We start from the raw sequence: 19,002 nt of genomic DNA on the forward strand, positions 1-19,002 counted from the left end.
AACGGAGTGAGTTCCGATAGGTGTATTATTAGGTAGTTCGGTGTTGTATACAAGATTGTTGCCGAAGTCCATTACCAGTACACAATTGTACATTCTCTTGATAATATTGAATGGGGAAGCAAGGTGGATATATAACAATAGAAACAGAAGCAGGCCACAAACAAACAGCAAAGCAAGTAGCAAAGACAGCCAACAGACATTAAGGTCATTTCTCTCCTCCTCTCTTTCTGTCTCTCCCCTCCAATTGAAATAATCTCCACCCCTTTCATCCTGAGCTTGGGGTTGGATCACCCTCATTCCCCTTCGACAACCGGCAACTCCATCTCCACCAACCACGGCGCATTGATGGGATGATACTGCACGTTGACGACGCTGGCGTTGACGAACAGGGTCTCCTGGCCCGGGTTCAAGGGCATCATGCTGGTCTTGCTGACGTCGACGCGGGCGCAGTGCTCCTCGCGCGTGCGCGGCTGGTCGCACTGGATGATCGAGTCGTTGCCCGTGCTCCACTCGCGGCGCATGGCCCCGTACCCCTCGTGGATGTGGCCGAAGACGTGCAGCCGGGGGCGGGCCCGCTTCACCGCGCGGTACAGGTGCTCGCACCCGACGCTGACATGGTTGGGCACGACCTGGTCCAGGATCCCGTAGGGCGGGCCGTGGGTGATCACGATGTCGATGCCCTCGGGAGAATCGGGGATCGGCGCGGGGGCGACGAACCCGCCGCGGCCGGAGTTGGCGGCAATGGCGCCGCGCGCGCCCTCGCCACGCGAGCCGGTGCTGCCGTGCGTGCGGGTGCGCTCGCGCGTTTCGCCGGTGGTTTCGTTGGGTTGGGGGTCTTGGTGGTGGTTGTGGTTGTGGTTGTGGTTGTGGTGGTGAGCATGGCCGTTTGTGTGGTGATGGTGGTGGTGGTGGTGGTGCTCCTCCGTCCGCGTTCCAATGGCCGGGTTCTGTTCATCTTCCACCCCATCCCCCTGACCATCCTCCTCCTCCTTCGTCTTCCCCTCGACGGTCCCAGACGAAGAAGCAGCAGGCGGATTAAACCGATCCACGCCGCGCTCATACCCAAACGCCCACTGACAGAACTCGGGCGTCCAACTCGACGCATACACCCTCAGCCGTCTCTTTTGTGGTCCTGGTAACTCGAACTCATGCACCCCCTCCCCCAACAACCGGATCCCTGCATCCCACGCCTCCGGACCGGTGTACAACCGGCGAATCTCCTCGGGATCCTCCAGCTGGCCGGGCTCCGCCTTCCCCGAGCTGATGTTCGCCGCGGACGCCGTCGCCGACGGCGCCGTGTGGTCCGTCCGGTTGCGGTGGCGGTGGTGGCCCAGCGTTTCGTAGTAGGGCGCGTCGAAGGTGATGTCGTGGTTGCCCGGGATGATGAGCTTCAGGCGCGCCGGGTGGGATTTCAGGTACGACAGAGTGGTGAGGTGTTCGTGGCGCCGCGAGACTTTGGTCAGGTCGCCGGCGTGGATGAGGATGTCGGCGGCCGGTAAGGGGTCGAGGAAGGCCGGGGGTGGCGGGGAGGAGTCTTGGTCTCGGGAGGAGGGGGACGAGGCTGGTGAGGATGTTGGGGGTTGCGGGGTGAGGGTGTGGGTGTCGCTTAAGAGGAGGAGGGTGGTCTTTTGGGTGGGTTGTTTGCGGTTCATTTTGGGGTGTGTTTGTCCGGTGCTTTGGGATGGGGTTTCGCTTGGGGTGTCTTATGGGTGGTGTCGGTGGGAGGTAACAGGTCAGTTGATTAGAGGTTGGTGTTTGGTGGTGGGATTTGGGCTGTATGTATGTAGGAGGATGTAGTGGGATGTTGGAGGGATGGTGTGATTAGTTAGGTGACTGGTGGAAGGAAAGTGGGTTGGTTGAACCAAGATTGTTGTTCTGGGGACTGGCTGGGGAAGAGAGCGGAATAAAACACCGGGAACAGAGGGGAGAGAGAAATTATATCATCGATGGGGTGGTCAATGGGGTATAACAGCGACGAACGGAGCATAAGATGAGGGGAGAGAAAGGAAGGTCCGCGCGGGTGAAGTCTCTCTTTCGTCATCAGACGATCAACCCACAGGCATTCATTCACTACCACCAAGGCCAAGTCCAACAAGGTAACATACAAATTCACTACTCATACATTCACTCTAGTCATACCAGTACTGTCTGTCTGTCTGTCTGTCTGTCTACTACCTACTGAAAAAAACCCAGTATCATCAAATCTGAACTTTGCATAATTCATCCATTGCTCAGAGCTACCAGTTCATTACTTTGCTAACTCCGAAGAATAATAATTCATTCCCTCCCAGAGACCACAACCACACCAGCACAGCGCGCGAGATATCCATTTTTTGTAAAATTTTATGAAATTGGAAAAATTTTATATGAAGTAAACACGACGCTTACTTGCGGATAGCACGCTGGTAGAAAGCCAACTCCTCACCCTCCAGGATGTAGCCGTCCACACGGCCGCTCTGGCCGGGGCGGGAGGAGACAACGGCGTAGAGGCGGCCGGACTCGAACTGCTTCTCAACGGCGCCCTCGACCTTGCCGTGGTCGGCGAAGCGAGCAGCCTGCTTCTTCTGGACGCTGTTGCTCTTCTTCTCCTCGGTGACCTCGGTCTTCTGCTGGCGTCTGCGGCCAAGGGGCTGGCCGTAGTGGGCCTCGTACCATTGACGGAAGGGGGCGGCATCAATCTGGACAACGGCGGACTTGGTCAGGGTGTTGGTGCGGACCAGCTCGTTGTTGGAGGGGTGGTAGGCCACAACGATGACACGGGTCTTGCGGGAGACACCCTCGGAACCCCAGGAGAAGTTGCCGGAGTCGAGACGGAGGGCACGGAACTTCTGGTTACCACCACGGGTGCGGACCAGGTGGATTCTCTTAGCACCGATACGGGTGTTGGCGGCCTGGCGACCCTTCTCGAAGGCTCTTGAAGTCGACCAATGTCAGTACACGTTCGATTGCTTCGCAACTGGGAGCAGTGCGTGTACATGCGACAGGTGTTGCATACCTCTTCTTGCGGTAAGTGGCCCGCTTGGCACCGGTGGCCGAGCGCTTGTGGCGCGAATCACGAGAGATACCCATATTTGCTGTTCGTGGGGACTGAACCAAGAGAGAGAATTAGTGACCTTGTTTCGTACAGAGCCTGATGCGATCCCCTTCTGTGTGAGCCACAAGAGATTCTTCCTTCTTTCCTCAAAAGTCTCGTATTTGATGCCGTCGGTTGGGTGGATTAGAGCAAGCAAGCAAGTAATCAATTGATCGTCGAGTGTGTCGTCACATTGTTGAGTTGAGTCGAAAGCAGGAAAGATAAAAAAAGGACTGATGTTGCAATTGTGCGATCCAACCGAACGTAGATAGACCGAGCAACCGATCACAAGGAGACTTATCGATATGATAAAAATCTCTTCTTGTACCGGCTTCCTTGCAAATCGTGTCGATATTTCACCCCAACTACCCTGTCGTCGTATTCTTGCGCCCCGTTCTTTTGATAACGGCTTCAATTCGAGATTCGAGACCGAGACTTGCACGCGCACCAACCGACTTGTCGAACGAGACCGGAGAAACAGAAAAAAAAAAACATCCAGAGCTTGACGAAAGGGATCGCAAATGATCACGGAGACTGTTGCAATAAACTCACCTCTAATCCTGCAGCCCTTCACCAGGAACGCAGCGGGCAAGGGTCGATGGGGTTGGTCGTAGGAGTTGTTGATGCTGGTCGTCGACTGTCTCGTGAATTTCGCACTGTGGCTCGCTTGTTGGGGGGGGACACTTGCCCTACCCCGGGCTAGTCTGCATGGGGCTAGTTCCGTCAGGTGATGCGCTGAGTCATCCCGCCTCTCGCCAGGCGGTTTTCGGACGCACTGTCTGTCCGCCCCTCTTATCTAATCGGCCGCCAAGGACAATAGCCACTAGCCCTATCTCGGTAGTTTGGCGCTAAGCCTGAAACGGGCTTCCCAGTAGAGCTGGCACTGCACCACTAGAAGACTGGACCGAGCATTAAAGAGCCTGGAGGTTAAGGAGCACAGCCGGACAAAGCACCATAGTGTGGACTACTACTACTAGAGCACTTCAGTACCTCAATGCATAGCATAGCCTATCTACCCTAGACCTCAACGAATGAACCTTTCAACCACCGCGCTCAATATTCTCCACATCCACCACTACAATATCCGTAAAAAAGTCCTACCACCACTACTAACGTTACTTCTTCTTCGCCTCCTCCTCGCGCACCAACCGATCAAACCGCTTGAACCCCTGAAACCCCTCGATCAGCGTCGACAGCACCCACGCCCACCACACGCGGGACCCCAGCGCGACCCCATGCCTCCGTAGCCGCGTGTACGCCAGCACGGATGCCTCGAACGCATGCACGACCAGCGTGAACGCCAACACCGCCGGCTGCATCCTGGCGCAGAACCCCGCGAACCCCTGGGGCCACCACCACCCGGTCTCCAGCCGCAAGCCCTCGTACACCCACCCGCCCGGCAGCAGGTTCTCCCGCCGGCTGAACGCCAGGATGCCCGAGAGACAGATCAGGAAGGCAAGGATGTCGCCGGGCCGGGACGGCACACGGTAGGCGGTGATCTTGATGTCGGAGAGGTCGAGCCGCTCCAGACATTCCTTGTGCATGGCGACGAGGCGGGCGCGGGTCTCGCTGAAGGACTGCAGCGGCGGGTCCAGCGCCACGGTGTAGCGGGTGCCGGTGTTGTGGTTGTGGTGGTGGTTGGTGCGGAGGACGAGATCGGAGAGCGTGATGGTTTCGAGGGTCGCGGTCGAGGCCTCGGCGGCGGAGACGCCATTGTACACGCGGAGGTAGTAGGCGAGGGAGTCTTGGTGGTTGGCGTTCATGTGGGTGATGGTGAAGGAGATTCCGTTGTTGTTGTTGTTGTTGTTGTTGGTTTTACTAGCGGAAGAAGAGGATGAGGCAGACGAGGGGGTTGATGATTGGGGTGGAGGAGACATTTTTTGTTTTGCCCGTCGTTTCTGCCTCGCTCCTCTGGTTTCGATTCGAATTATAGGTTGAGTCACTCGATGGGAGATGTCACAAGTAGCGGTCTGTGAGTTGTGGCTATATACTACTCAAGGACCGGCGAGTCAGGCGAATATTATAATGTAGTGGTGGTGGATGTGGTAGGACACTGTTGGACATAACCGGAGTGATGGATGAGACGGACTCCCTTTTGCGATGCCAAGAATCCACAGGGGCCGCCGGAGACCTCGGGCTAAAAGTCACCCCATGCTTCGCATGTGTTTTCCCCCGTGCAACCCCATTCATGGGTTCTTGCATTCGACCATGGATCATGCTGTCTTCTTGGTGCTCTTTTGCTCACAACAGTTGGACGGCAGATCTGTCTTCTTCTCAGTCTTGGATGGTCGCCAGTGTTGTTGGCTCGAAATACGCCAAGCCGTTGTATAGTCGGAGAAGCCCGCACCACCTGGGAACTCCCTCTAGCAGTACAACTTGGTTTTGAAGACAACCCTGGGATACTATGTGACAGGGTCACAGACCATTGGTCAGCCAACGGCAAGCCCGCTAAATCTATCCGACTTGATGTCAGCATAGTTCACGCACGCATCCTTGTCATAAAAGATAGACATAAGCAGCGGCCCCCCTATGCATGAATCACGAAGGAGGATCGATAGTACACCGTGCCAAGGACCGGATGTATTGACTTGAAATAGATTATTACATTTACCGCTATAAGGCGAAATGACCAACGATGGGAGTATAATTATGCACAATAAACACTAGCCAAAGCTCTATGAGAACAGCTGACAACACATAGAATAAAGCGACAGTAATCAACCGGTCAGGTAAAGATCCTTTCATAATCGTCGTAACGCGACAAGCACAGGCGGCGGAAACGGGATGTTTTGCGATGGCGAGGAAACTCTCGAGAAGAAATTCGGATGGCACAGTCGCTCTCGAAGCACAACAGAATCGAATCGGTGGAGAGCATGTCGGATCATGCGCTGCGTTCATCAAAGAAAAATCGTCAATCCGTCAGGTTCTATTTCAGTTGCTTAAGCGGAGTCCAACGGGAGTTTTTGTGGGGTTGTTGTTGTTTTTCAGTGTTGCCGGGTCGGAAAACCCCCGAAGACTCTCTCATAGGAAAGATACCTCGAAGGTTCTCTTCGAGGCGAACCAGAAGAAAAGCAGACAAGCACGAGAGAAAGGAGGGAGTATGGGGGTATAGTGCAGGAGTGGGGGTCACTTACAGCAGAGCCAATGTCAAATCACCGTGGATGCGAGCCTTCAGCTCAACCTCGATCTCCAAGTTCAGTTCCAACTTCAGGCGCATACCCTCCTCATCTGCGCCCTTCTGGTCGTTCGAGGGTGCCGGATCCATTGCGCCGTTGGAGAGGTTCTTGTTGTCACTGCTGCTTATCGTAGTAGGCTGCCAGCGCTCCATCGCTTGCACAGCTTCTTGCTCGTCATCGTCATATTCATCGTCGTAATCGTCGTCATCGTCGTACTCGTCCGAGGCATAGTCATCAGAGTACTCTGCATCGTCATCGTCATCGTCGTAAGTCTGACCCTGGGCTTGAGGTCGCCGGCGACGCTGGGCCGTCTGCTTCTGTTGTTGCGGTGCTTGATCTTCCTCTTCCTCAGAGATGTAGTCATCCGAATCGTAATCAGTCTCCGAGTCGTCAGGGTCGTTAGTGTAAGTGGGAGGCTGTTGAGTCTTGGGTTTCTCGGCTTGTGCGGTGGCCATGGTGTATGTTCGTTGCTGCTTGTTGGTGCAGGGAAGAGGCAATTAAAACGTAATCAGATTGCGGTTTATACTACTTGTATATCTGTGTATCTTCCGAGGGATCAATCGTGGCTAGTGCCTAGGCGCGTCAGGTCAACGACGAGTATGAGTATGTAATCAAGCAAAACGAGAGGAAGGGAAAGAAGAGGAATAGAGCGAGCCGGAGCGACAATGGTGGGTTTACATACGAGATGGCCCAACACCGATGGGACGGGACTGACAAGTAGAAGGCGAATCGTCAGAGGGCAGAGGGTCGAAGAACGACAGAGACGAGTAGGGTGAGTGGTACGAGCAAATGGTCTGTGAGGAAGGACAGGTCTGGAAAAGCAGGCGTAATGGGCAGGGAAAGACTGCGATGATTTCGCATGCGCGACTGGAGAAGTCAAGCGATATGACGTCGGAGGGACAGGGAAGGAGAGCCAAAGAAGCGCCTCCGCACCACGGACATCAACGACATCATCGTCGTTGCAGCATCGCTCCAGCGCTCAGGTCAGGCGATTCCTGATCGGCCGGGCCACGTTGTCTGGACCCTCGTTTGAGGACGCAAGGGGTGGTGGTGGTAGTTGTGGTGGTGGGGTTACAATGACCACCGAATGAATTCATCGTCATCATGGGGGGATGGGGGGAATTTGGAGTGAGGAGTACGTAGATTGCACTGTTCGGGCATACTGAGTAGCAAGTTACATTTTCATAGAGTACAGTAGTCAAGTTACGTACCGGAGCATAGTCCACGGTGTGACCATCGGGTAACCAGAATAGCAAGCCAGGTGTACTCGGTACCTGGAAATGGCAGAGGTACGGCCGAGAGAAGAGCCATGGAAAGTGCACTGCGGGTCATTCCAAGAGGTCAGAAAAAAAGAGGCAAATCGGCACTGCGTATCCGATCTTGACACATTCCTATACTTTTTATTTTGACTTCTATCAACCCTTATGTGCTGTGAAGAGCAGCAATTCATGAAGTGAATCCCACGTACTGAGCTCCAGAGGTATACTGATTGTACTCGTGGTAACAATGAGGGTATTGTCCATGTAATCCATGACTTCTCAAGCCGTTGGAGAGTGACGTCTGTTGGCCGCGGGCGTCATCCACAGTGACTGGAAAGGGCATAAGTTGGTGGAGACACACGGCACAGTCAATCAAACAATAAATAGCATATTGTCCGATACCTTCTTCTTATTGGATGATTTGGTATGCCATTGGCAGTGAACAAGAAGAACAAAAGGCCCCTGTCACTGTCAAAAAAACACTAACTCCCCTCCCTCCTCAGCAATCGACGTCATCATCCCCAGCCCTGGCAGCAAAAGCAAAAAAAAAAGAAAAAAGACCACCTACCAACGACGATCGCCTCCCTCGTCGGCGGCGCAAGCTGACGTCGATGGCAGTCCCCCCCAAACTTCCCCCCCAACCCACAATATGCCCAGATCCTTGCATGACTGAACCGAGCGGGGCATTTTCCCATCTTGCAATCGAGGAATTGAGGTAATCGAAAGTAATCAAGGTAAACCGAAACAAAACGATCTCTGGTCCCAAATAACCGGCTGGGATTGGTGGTGAAAGGGGTTGGTGGGAGTGGTGGAAGCCTGTATGTAACATGCACAACGCAAAGGAAAGAAAAAAGCCCTATATAGATCTGCGACCCCGTATCACCAGACCGGTAACATCACCAGATATATTCGTCCTTGTGCCCCCCGTCAATCCTCCTTGAGATTCTTCTTCTCTTTTTCTTTTTCCTTTCATCATGTCCGAGCAGACCAACAATCCTTCCTCCAACCCTTCCACCCCTCAACAAGAGAACACTCCAGGCTCCCCCCAGCCCCAGGAGGAAGACCATTCCGAGCAGCAGCAGCAGCAGCAACAACCTGACCAGTCCAAGGAAGAAGACAACAAGGACAACAACGAATCGGAGCAAAAGCCCGACGAGGAAAAGGAAGACGATAAGGATAAGGATCAAGATCAATCCCAAGAACAAGATCAACCCCAAGACCAAGAACAATCCAAGGACCAAGATAAACCCGAGGAGAAGTCTCAAGAACCCGAGATAAAGCAAGAAGAAGACGAAGAAGGAGAAGCAGCCGAACCCCAGCCCAAGACAGAAGAAAAAGAAGAGCCCCAACCCAAGAAAGAAGAGCCCGAATCCGACGCTCCTCAACCCAAGCAAGAACCCCAATCCGAAGAAGCCGACAGCAAACCCAAGAAGGACCCGCAGCAGCGCAAACGCCGTTCGCGTCCTCCCCAGAAACTTCACAGACAACAAGAAGAATCCGACACGGAATCAATTCCCCGCAACAACATGGACAACGGAGCCGTTGAGAAGCCCCGCCGCCAGCGCCGCCAGCGCACGCAGCAGCAGCAGCAAGGCGGCCAGGACGGCGGTCTGGGCGGCCTCCCCGGGGTCGGGCAGGCGGGCGATCTCGTCCAGAACACGGCGGGTCAAGCCCTGGGCGGAGTTACCGGCGGAGCGGGCAAGACCGTCGGCGGCCTCCTCGGCGGCGGCGGCAAGCAGGAGGAAGGCGATGGCAAGGACGAACAATTGCGACTGCGTCTGGATCTCAACCTGGACATCGAGGTCCAATTGAAGGCCAAGATTCACGGTGATTTGACTCTGGGCTTGTTGTAAGTTTTCCCCCCTTCACTCTTCCCTATTCCCTCTTCTCCCTCTCCACTCCGATTATATATTTGAAGCCAGCTCATAGTGCGAATAGTAGCTAACCACGTCCGAAAACTCACCGTAGGAACTAAACCACGACAACACCCCTTTTTCGATTCGGAATCCGCCCTCCCCTTCCCGTTTTTCCCACACTTTCCTGACTTTGAAGCTTCATTTTCTATTTTCTTTTCTTTTCTGGTTCTTCGTTCTCCTGCAGAATGAAAAATCGAGGGTCTCGATAGAAAAAGTGTTATCCCACACGGTTCCTCCCCCAAACAACACACCACACCCTAGCGGGTGGTGTTTCATGCTTATGCCTTGACGGTTTTGATACCTCCACTTTTCTTTCGCCTTGAGAACTTTATTTCGTCGTTGTGCTTGGCTTCTAGTTTTCTTGATTGTTTCTTCATCGTGCCTGCATCCTCCTAGAAGATATTCGCGTGTATGTGGGTGTGTGTGTGTGTGTGGTTCCTCCTTGCCTGTCTAATAACTCGCTTATCTTCATTATTCTACTACCTCCTGTTATGTCGATGAAATGAATGTGATGAACCAACTATCCTATAAGATTGATCTGATAATGTAGACACATGCCAATGACTGTAGGAGTTTGTCAAATGGATGAACCATCAATGCGCCTGGGTTTTCAAACCTTCGTATGCTGTAAGCATCAGAAGAAGGTCTGACAGTAACCGCCATCTTGTCTTGAGCCAGATATATGAACAACACTCTATACATTTCTCATCTAATTGAAACAGTTAAACAAGAAAGGTTAGGTAGGTAAAACAAAATAAACATGAACAGAACCGATAGATCCCCCCTCCCTCCTCCCCCGCCACCGCGGCTATTGGCATGCATACAATACACTCCAAGTCCAGTAGTAGACCTCAAAACTCACCCACCGTAGCGACAACGTTAGCCATGGTGATTCGAAGTCATTACACCAAGAACAGCCATGTACCGCAGCCCAGCCACGCAATTCCCAAACCAAGCATCCCCTATCATGTCATCCTCGATTACAACCCCGCAATGTACATCAACCCATAGCCTACCGTCACGACCACGACAAACGCCATAAGACTGGCCGGGATACCGCGCGTAAAGAAGTGCCGGACTTGCAGGTACCGCTGACCGGTTTGCGGGACTTCAGTCATGATGGCGGCTAGAGACAAGTGTTGGTTAGATGCATGGTAAGAGTCAAGAAAAGTGCGGGTCACGTACTCATATTGGGGAAGCCACTGGTGGGAAGTGCCATGGCCACAGAGCACATCAACGCGCTGGCCATCACGAGCAGGTTGGGGTGAGGATCCGCCATGCTGACGCCGATCTGGCGGACCAGAGGGAGCATGATCAACGCCGCAACGGTGTGGGAGATAAAGGTAGCGATGACCAGAATCAAGGCGGAGAAGACGATTAGCACGCCGTAAAGACTCAGATGCTCCACGCGCATCCGGATAGCATTGGCGAGTGTGTGCAGAAGCCCAGACGATGTGACGGCCTTGCCAAGACAGAGTCCGCCCGCCGCAAGGATGATGATGGTCCAAAGAAAGTTGTTAAAATCCTCCTTGTTGAGGATACCAGTGCCGAAGAACAAAACCATGGGAATGATGGCGATCACGCCCATGTCGCCGAAGATATGTTCGAGTTGGTGGCTGCCACACCAGAGGCCAATGGTCGACAGAGTCACAATGGTGATGAACCATTGCACGCCCGTGAACTTGTCCTTGAGTGGTCGAATCGGAACAATGGTCGTATCCTGACCCACATGGAAACTTACCAACAGAAGGACCCAAATCAGCAGGATAGAGATGATACACACAGGCAAGGAGATGAAGAACCATGTACCCCAACTGATGCTCGGATACATGTTCTGAAGTGCAATGATGTTCTGTGGAGAAGCGATCGGCGATGCGGCGCCCCCGACGTTGGCCGCCAGAGCGATTCCAAGGACAAGGGCCTTGGCGAAGTTCGAATCCGGTGACAGGTTGCGCAAAAGCGGCTGGATGATCGAATAGCACAAGACTGGGGAGGCGACGTTACTGATCCACATACTCAAGAACATGCTCACGAACATGTTGGTGAGAAGGACCACTCGGGGATTGGAACCCGCTTTGCTCAGCACGAACATAGCCATCCGACGGGCAATATCGTACTTGGACAACGCTGCTGCAATGGTAAACCCGCCGAGTAAGAGCATGATTACCGGCGTCCACATGGCACTAAAGGCGGCGCTGGTGGCCTCCTTCGGTCCCAGCCGCTGGTGAGGCTTGTCCTCGGACTTCATGATACGAAGCATCACGACAAGGAAAGGGATAAGTAACGAAGTCACGAAGAGAGGAATGACCTGCAATCAGTTAGCGCTGTCCGTTATTATGTCTGACAGCCCGAAACGTGGCCAAACATACCTCAGTAGCCCATAGCAAACTGACAAACACAAGCATAGCCAGACAATTCTGTTGCTCCGGCTTTTCCAGGATAGGAACAGAAAGCAAAGTCGTAAAAACAACCAAGATGAAGACAAGTGTACCGAAGCTCAAGCTGCAAACCCACTGAGGGAGGTGGTAGACACCAATCGGCGTCCTCACCACTGTACCTTTGGTTTCTTGCTCGTCACCCTGGCGGCGTGCGGCTGCTGGATCGTTGTCTCCCCCAAGTAGAGTGCGACGAATACCAACGTTAGCAGCCTGAGCTTTCCGTTCGATGCCGATCATCTCCCTCCAGACGGTGTTCCTCTCCCAGACAACATGCTCTCTCAGATGCAGTCGCAGTTCACGCTTGGCTAGAGGCAGGTTGCCCGTAGTGATCACCTCAGCGTAAACAGCCTCGATCTTGTGGATGTGATCATCTACCCTTTCCATGGTGTAATCCGTAAAGGGGTAGGCCGGAGCCACAACCGCGTTCATGTAATCCCGGCGCAAGTTACGGTCCATGATCTTGTCATACTTCTTCAGAGCCTTGGAGAAGCCCGTCTTGTTCAACTGAATGTACGACTTGAGCCCACAGATGGAGACGTAGGCGGTAACAGCTTGTTTCTTGAGCGACACACCATCGTTATAGAGATCCACCACGGTGGGATCGGCGCTTTGCTCGTCGTGGGCGCCTGCACGGCTCGTAGATTGGCCGTGGTACCCTAGCAGCCTAGAATCTGCCGCCCAGACGCTCGAGTCCCTCATATCCTCCGTGCGACTACCGTCATGATTACTGGATTCGGCCCCATGCGATCGAGGTCGGTTCTGACCCGTCGGCGCGGCACGGTCATCGTCACTGTCTGCATCGTCATCATCGTCATCGTCTTCATCTCCGATCGTGTCGCTGAACGTGCTACGTCGCCGCTCCTGTCGGTTCCTCGAGCCGGAACTCATGGTTCTTGCCTTAATCATGTTCTCGCTCATTGGGTCGATATTTGCCCTGTCGGCCCTGGACACATAGTCCTCCGCAAGTCTGGCCACATCTTCGACCTCCTTGAACACTTCCACCTCCTTTACTTGGTAGAAAGAGCAGATTTTCTCCAGCTCCGCATCTAAAGCCCGACGGAAGATCGCATCCGGGTTCGGCGTGTTATCGAGCAGCGGCGCTGACTCAACATCGGGATGGCTCTGAGCAGTCGAGCGGTGCGCTTCCTGTTCTAGGGAATAAATCCTACCACAACAGGTTAGCTCAGCACTTTGACGCCTCGCAAAGGAGACCAGTGGATACAACGATTCTCCTTTCCCCCCCAACGAAAACAATGTCGCACAACGCGAGCATTGTGCTAGCGGAATTGGGAAGACGGGGTGTCGGACGACGTACAATTTCTTAAGGTTGCTGTAAGCGAGGTAATAGGCACTCCAATCCGGCACCGCGTTGAACTGGATGCTGTGTGAGAACTTCATCTTGGGCGAAGGGGTGCGCTGGTGGTGATAAGCGCAGCGTTGGAGAGCTTCTATCCAAAACTTGATTCTATCCGGCCTTCTGTGCTGGGTGCGCCGGGGGACCCTCTTCTCGTCGTCGGTGCCGTGTAAGGTACTGTCCGGGTGGTGCGCAACGGCTCGAGATCGCGGATCGTGTGACTTGGCCGATGTCGTGACAGGAAGGGATTCGGGGAATTCGACGAGTTCGATAGCCTGATGATCGAGAGGGGTTACGGTGTTATCGTAGTGCGTGGAGGCACCCCTCGCAGAAGCGATGCGTGCCACAGATCGGCCAACGGCATTCGACGACACGGTGTCGGACGAGAAAAAGAATGCGAGGGAGGAGCGGGGCAAGACCGGCAATGAATTAAATATCGGTTCAATGCACTCGCACTCGTGGATTTGACGGTCTGGCTGAATGTGTATTTTAGGTTGCACCTTCGAACGCTAGCGCACTAGTGTTGGTTGATAACGACTCTCGTTTCGTGGTTTAGTTAATGGTATCGTTATCGTCCCCGGGTAGTTAGTCGATGGCTGTGCAAGACTCCGGTCGGCGAACGGCCAACGCACGTCTACAACTGCAATGTGCCACAGCACCTGTCAAAACCAGAGCTGATGAGAAGCAGTGAGAAGCAATGAGAGAGAAGTGGGTTAATTCTCATCCTAGGGAAACAAAAAGTCAGATTGAAGTAGGAAACGTTGGAGCTGAGCTGAGCTGAGCTAAACTGCTACAGCTGACGCCGAGACAACCCAATCGGGAAGGGGGGGTTAGTCATCCGGAGGTTATCGGGGAGCTTCACCTTTCCGGCGATTGCTAGAAGCTTTAGATCGGTGAACATTAAATATACAGAACTCTTAGAAACAGTGACTCGGCTTATTGAAGAAAAAACAAACGAACAAGGTAAGGAATACACACTGGGAGAACATAAGAAAAAAATATACAACATCCCCCAAAAGCAAGTTAGCCAATTCCTGAACCCGTATTCCATGGAATGCAATTAGATTGAACCCCATCGCTGCAATCATGGCATAATCAAACTGGTGATACAAAACAACTATTTCCGGTTCATGAGGTATCCAAGGTTCGACCGGCCTGCAACACCAAGCTTGTGCACCATCTCCCTGCGATCCCACGCACCACTACGGCCCTCCGCAACGGAAACCAGCTCCTGTGCAACTCTCATAGCGAAGTTGCTGTCCCGACGCTTGTCCGAAGCGTCGATAATCCACCGAATGGCCGTCCGCCGACGCTGTCTGAGAGCGAGGGGCACAGGGATCTGCACCGCTGCACCACCACCAGCAATACCCTTCTGTTGGCGGATCTTGACCAAGGGAGCAACGGAGTCGATGATGAGAGTGAGGTAGAGGAGAGGGTTGAGAGGAAGCTGGGCGTTAGGGGGGCCGGGAAGCAAAGGTCGCCTCGGGTTCCTGTTGGGTGGAGGCGAAGTCCGCAGGTGGTCCAGAATGAACGACATATCCTGCCAGAGCATCGCGGTTAGCATGACTATGGCTCAGAGGACCAGGTCCGATGAGTTAGCCACATACCTTGTAAGCCCTGGACAACTTTCCATCACGCATGAGCTGCTTTGTGAGCTGCTCCAGTAGCCCGTCGTATCGGGAACGGAAGTTATCGGTCTTGCCCAAAGGCTTGCTGGGCGCATCGAATTTAAGTCCAGGGTGCAACTCGGCAGCTTGCGCGTTAACCTGAGAAACCATGTTCGCCACAAGGGCAGCCGAAGCGTCGTCGAAATCAGCCGACTTTTCTAACTCTGGTTGCATGCGACGAGCAGATGTTGAGAATGAGCGCTTGCCCGACTGATTCTTCATTTGGTCTTGCATGACCTTGGGGGCATGTTTTTGAGCATTCTTATCACGCTGCAAGATCTGCGCGGAAAAGTAGTCAACGTTAGGGTTTAGACGCTACCAGAAGCACAAGGAAAGACATGGCGCTGAAGAAGCAACAGCAGTCCAGACGAGCTACTCACCTCAGAGATAGGCGTTCCCTGCTCCAGTTCCGGGCTGGAGACACCGCCATCGCATCTCTTGTCCATAATCTTGCTGACCTCGGCGGCCTCTTCACTAACATGGGGCAAAGGGTCCTCGGTCGGGCCCTTAAAGCCCTCTGACTTTTCCTTTCCATCGCTACCGGACGAGTTCCAACGCTTCGTCATCTGGGCCGAAGCTGAGAGGCCGGATTTCACGCCATTGGTGGTCGAGGGCCGGTTGGCATTCCAAATAGTCGCGATGCTGCGGCGGGCAGCGGCCGTCGAAGGCTGGCAGAAAGCGGGAACCGCTCTTGCGGTGAAGAGATTGAGACGCGGCGGCATCGTGATATGAGGCCTTCAATGACCGGAGACTATCTGTCAATTGGAAGGGAATGAAAGTGGATGAAGTCACTCTAATCGGGCCTGGCTCCTTGCCATGAAGTTCGGCGAACGATTTTCCTCCTCCACATTTGCTGAGTCATCGATTGCCAAGATTCCAGCGAAATGTGAAGAAGGAAACGAGAACCGCCACAACTATGACGATGTTTTTGTACACTACATCATTCTTAGACTTGAGTTATCGAAGATCCTGGACACAATTGCTAATCTCAAAGGATTTGCACTCTATTGCCCAGCACCTTCAATACAGTCAATTTTACGCCGCAACTGAACTCACCAAGCTTGTTTAAATTCCGTACGCACCACAGCACGCTTGTAGAAGCAACAGAGTACGATAACTACTTAACTGGCCTACAGCGTTTTTCGTCCAGCAGAGCAAAAACAAAGAGCCACCAACAATGACACCGAGATGTGAAAATCGCCGCCGCTTACCACACGCGAGAAATCACAGCTGTATTACATACAGCATGACCTAGATGCACAAAATGAGCAATTGGAGATTGTTGAGCGAGCGCGAGAGTTTAGACCGAAGAATGCTGACAGCATTGACAAAATAGGCTCTCACATCGCTCTGAGATGCTACATTCAATGATTGAACAGAGCATCGTCGCTAGCACTGTCCGGATACACGTAGAAAGCGAGTGCGAGAATGATGTACCTATGATGATAGTCAGTAAATTGAGCAACCAGTCATCATTGGATGGGGACTCGGATGCTTACATTCCCAGACATAGCCCGCCTTCAAGGTAGTTAGACTTTCCATCCTGAATCAGGAAAGTAACGACCAAACCAGAGATGAAGAACGCGACAGTCTCGAAGATATGGAAATGCAGTGTCATATCCACATTCATGATCCAGCCAAGAATGACGAGGAAGGGAGTAACAAACAGCGCAATTTGGAGACTGCTCCCGATGGCAACTCCAATAGCCAGATCCATTTTGCCCTTCCAAGCAACAACCACGGCGGTGACATGTTCGGCGGCGTTGCCGACAATGGGAATCAAAACAAGACCAATGAACGTACGACTCATGCCAGTCTTCTGTACAATGCTGTCGATACTACCTACGAGGTAGTCGGCGCAGATAGCCACCAGAATCGTCACGACAATCAAAGCAACTGTGGCAGCCCATGGGTTGAGCAGTCTTTCTTCTTCTTCTTCTTCCTCCTCTACTCCCGCGTCTCCCGCTTGGTTTTCGGCGTCATTAATCTCGTTGTTGGCTTCTTCGAAAAGTTCCGCGTGCGACTTGAGCTGGAAGTATAGGTACATCACATAGAGTATCAAAAGGATGATGGCGGTTCCGTGGGAAAGAATCAGGATGTTATCTCTCCTTTCCCCTTTGTCAGACCCGCTCAGAGAGGCATAAAGCGTAGCAGGGATGATGAGAGAAGCGGAAGCGACGGTCATCAGCGAAGACATGGTTGATGCCACTGTACTGTTAAAGGTTTGCTCGGAGTAACGTAACCCTCCAATGAAGAAGCAACATCCAAGGACGAGCAAAATGTTGGACAAAATGCTTCCAAGCATGCTGGCTTGGACAACTCGAATCTGATTGTCTTTCAAAGCGATTATGCTAACCTGGAATCGACCATTCGTGTTAGACCAAACACCATTTTGAGAGGGCTCTAGCGAGCGGGCTTACAATCAGCTCAACGGCATTGCCAAATGTTGCATTCATCAAGCCACCTAGAGCCTGACCCATCGTCGCGGCCAGCTCCTCGGTTGCGAAACTCAGGAGCGAGGCCAGAGGAATGATTGCCAAGAAATTGAGCGTAAAAATGACGGTGCTATCCCAGTGCAGAACACCTGCGATGATGCCCAGAGGCACGAAAACGAGAAGGACGTTGACATAATCGCGGACCAGTGTCGACCATGTTAGATGCGCAACTCGTCTAGGCCAATGAGACCAGTGGTGTCGAGGCTTCTGATGTTGCTGGCGAAACCCAGAGTTGATGCGAGCTGTATCGCTGATCAAAGCCTGTCTCTCATCTGGCGGCTCGACGGAGCCATTTCTTGACGAGAATCCAGTCATGTTCCTTCTGGGTCCCCAGGAGACCCTTCGAACTGTCGAGCGAATGCTTGTAGCCGCTGCGAGGCCAATGACAGAAACTTGTTAGCAAAAAGTGTTGAGTGGACTAACTATGGTGGAATGCGCAAAGCGGACTAGAGAGTATGAAGATGTAAAAGAGAGAAAAATTCACAGAAGCGACAAGAGAATGTGGATAAAATAATCGATCATCCAACTTTTGCTTTATAACTTTCAAGAAAGTCTGGGATGAGTTTAAAAGACTGGAATAATAGTTGGAGGGTGATAGAATGAAACTAATTGTAGAATGATGGGGTAATGATGGGGTCGGAGTGGGAACTGCTGAGGGAAAGACGACCAGTTTGCGCCGTCGATCAGAAGGAAAGACGCGGAAAGGATTGAAGGGGACGAGCAGATGCCAATACCTGGGCCAGTGAAGTAGATAAGGGTGAGGAAATGGGGGTGGAGTAATTGGAGTTGAAAGACAAGGTGGTAGCACTACTGCTTCCCAGAACCGGTCGAAACATGGATTGGCAGAGCCAAGGAACTGTGGTTCAAACACTTACACATCGGAAAAGATGTAGTGTGGCAAGGAAACAAAGCCACAACTCTGCGACAGTCGGGGAATTATAAGAAGGGGAGATTTGACAGTAGTATGGATTGTCCTTGGAGCTGTAAGCCGGTAATTAGTTCAAATCTGCAGGATCGATTGACAAAAGTCAGAGCTCGTGACCGGATGTGCTGGGATTGAACGTTGTGTGGCTTGTCGTGGTGGGTGGTTCTTGTTCCTTTGCGAGTCCAAGCAGGCCTAAAGCACAAGCCATGTAATTCTCGGTGGCCAGGAAACCTTGTACTCAGTAGTATATATAATAATGGGGAGTGAATGACCGCGCGGTTTGTGATGAAGCTCTCAGTCCAACGACACAGCTAGGGTATCGAAAAGAGGGGATCGGAACCAGGGGGTAAGGGAAGCCAAGAGGATGGGCTTAAGAGGGTCGACGTACCGCAATAAGTCGCTAAACAATGAACAAGATTCCGAGGGTTCCACTAGCCACGACAATTGGTTGTGAAAGGTCGGGTGGATCGAGATTGATGGCTGGGACCACAAGAGCAGGTGGCAGGTGCGGTGCACAGCCCCAATTCGAGTATCCCACGGTGGTGTCCTGCTGCTTGGGTACCGATCGACGACCTTGAGGGAGAAGATCAGAGAAGATCAGGTTGTCAATTTTGAAGACTTGAAGAAACCTTGTAGCGACGAGTGGGGTAGAAGGGGGTGGGATAGCAGCACAGCTTTTAATATTGAGGTTATGCTCGA

The 19,002-nt window shown here is 52.8% G+C and overlaps 7 protein-coding genes across 7 annotated transcripts; 1 reads left to right on the forward strand and 6 right to left on the reverse strand.

Annotated features, from left to right (window-relative positions):
• Positions 1-7: 7 nt before the first annotated feature.
• Positions 8-2,004, reverse strand: BO72DRAFT_444611 (uncharacterized protein). The gene has a single exon (XM_040943858.1). The coding sequence runs from the start codon at positions 1,650-1,652 to the stop codon at positions 294-296; it is 1,359 nt and encodes a 452-aa protein (XP_040805077.1). The 5' UTR covers positions 1,653-2,004; the 3' UTR covers positions 8-293.
• A 380-nt stretch (positions 2,005-2,384) lies between these two features.
• BO72DRAFT_455530 (40S ribosomal protein eS8) lies at positions 2,385-3,069 on the reverse strand (the record flags this gene model as incomplete). The annotated part of the gene is made up of 2 exons (XM_040946237.1): positions 2,385-2,913; positions 2,996-3,069. The coding sequence occupies 2 exons, from the start codon at positions 3,067-3,069 to the stop codon at positions 2,385-2,387; spliced, it is 603 nt and encodes a 200-aa protein (XP_040805078.1).
• Positions 3,070-3,995: 926 nt separating this feature from the next.
• BO72DRAFT_237847 (DUF2470 domain-containing protein) lies at positions 3,996-5,138 on the reverse strand. Its single transcript, XM_040939905.1, has one exon. It carries the CDS (start codon positions 4,948-4,950, stop codon positions 4,189-4,191), a length of 762 nt encoding a protein of 253 aa, XP_040805079.1. The 5' UTR covers positions 4,951-5,138; the 3' UTR covers positions 3,996-4,188.
• A 729-nt stretch (positions 5,139-5,867) lies between these two features.
• BO72DRAFT_444618 (uncharacterized protein) lies at positions 5,868-7,050 on the reverse strand. The gene has a single exon (XM_040943859.1). It carries the CDS (start codon positions 6,702-6,704, stop codon positions 6,204-6,206), a length of 501 nt encoding a protein of 166 aa, XP_040805080.1. The 5' UTR covers positions 6,705-7,050; the 3' UTR covers positions 5,868-6,203.
• A 1,262-nt stretch (positions 7,051-8,312) lies between these two features.
• Positions 8,313-9,847, forward strand: BO72DRAFT_238046 (uncharacterized protein). Its single transcript, XM_040939906.1, has 4 exons — positions 8,313-8,326; positions 8,412-9,062; positions 9,102-9,357; positions 9,447-9,847. The coding sequence occupies exons 2-4, from the start codon at positions 8,483-8,485 to the stop codon at positions 9,451-9,453; spliced, it is 843 nt and encodes a 280-aa protein (XP_040805081.1). The 5' UTR covers positions 8,313-8,326; positions 8,412-8,482; the 3' UTR covers positions 9,454-9,847.
• A 557-nt stretch (positions 9,848-10,404) lies between these two features.
• BO72DRAFT_465512 (putative plasma membrane phosphate transporter Pho87) lies at positions 10,405-15,605 on the reverse strand (the record flags this gene model as incomplete). Its single annotated transcript, XM_040946718.1, has 8 exons — positions 10,405-10,550; positions 10,610-11,732; positions 11,794-13,027; positions 13,178-13,688; positions 13,849-13,850; positions 14,368-14,756; positions 14,824-15,162; positions 15,264-15,605. 8 exons carry the CDS (start codon positions 15,603-15,605, stop codon positions 10,405-10,407), a joined length of 4,086 nt encoding a protein of 1,361 aa, XP_040805082.1.
• A 325-nt stretch (positions 15,606-15,930) lies between these two features.
• Positions 15,931-17,749, reverse strand: BO72DRAFT_444621 (calcium/proton exchanger). The gene is made up of 3 exons (XM_040943860.1): positions 17,304-17,749; positions 16,383-17,239; positions 15,931-16,320 (listed from the first exon to the last, which is right to left on the reverse strand). Exons 1-3 carry the CDS (start codon positions 17,691-17,693, stop codon positions 16,248-16,250), a joined length of 1,320 nt encoding a protein of 439 aa, XP_040805083.1. The 5' UTR covers positions 17,694-17,749; the 3' UTR covers positions 15,931-16,247.
• Between the last annotated feature and the right edge of the window lie 1,253 nt (positions 17,750-19,002).

This window comes from Aspergillus fijiensis, assembly GCF_003184825.1.
Source record: "Aspergillus fijiensis CBS 313.89 unplaced genomic scaffold BO72scaffold_6, whole genome shotgun sequence".
In the NCBI taxonomy this organism is placed as follows: Eukaryota; Fungi; Ascomycota; class Eurotiomycetes; order Eurotiales; family Aspergillaceae; genus Aspergillus; species Aspergillus fijiensis.

Coding starts and splice junctions, on each gene's coding strand:
- BO72DRAFT_444621 (XM_040943860.1), bottom strand. CDS start 17,693: ATGACTGGATTCTCGTCAAGAAATGGCTCCGTCGAGCCGCCAGATGAG. Junction 17,240..17,303: donor GCAATGCCGTTGAGCTGATT/GTAAGCCCGCTC, acceptor GGTCGATTCCAG/GTTAGCATAATCGCTTTGAA. Junction 16,321..16,382: donor GGCGGGCTATGTCTGGGAAT/GTAAGCATCCGA, acceptor CTATCATCATAG/GTACATCATTCTCGCACTCG.
- BO72DRAFT_444611 (XM_040943858.1), bottom strand. CDS start 1,652: ATGAACCGCAAACAACCCACCCAAAAGACCACCCTCCTCCTCTTAAGC.
- BO72DRAFT_238046 (XM_040939906.1), top strand. CDS start 8,483: ATGTCCGAGCAGACCAACAATCCTTCCTCCAACCCTTCCACCCCTCAA. Junction 9,063..9,101: donor CGGAGCCGTTGAGAAGCCCC/GCCGCCAGCGCC, acceptor AGCAGCAGCAAG/GCGGCCAGGACGGCGGTCTG.
- BO72DRAFT_237847 (XM_040939905.1), bottom strand. CDS start 4,950: ATGTCTCCTCCACCCCAATCATCAACCCCCTCGTCTGCCTCATCCTCT.
- BO72DRAFT_444618 (XM_040943859.1), bottom strand. CDS start 6,704: ATGGCCACCGCACAAGCCGAGAAACCCAAGACTCAACAGCCTCCCACT.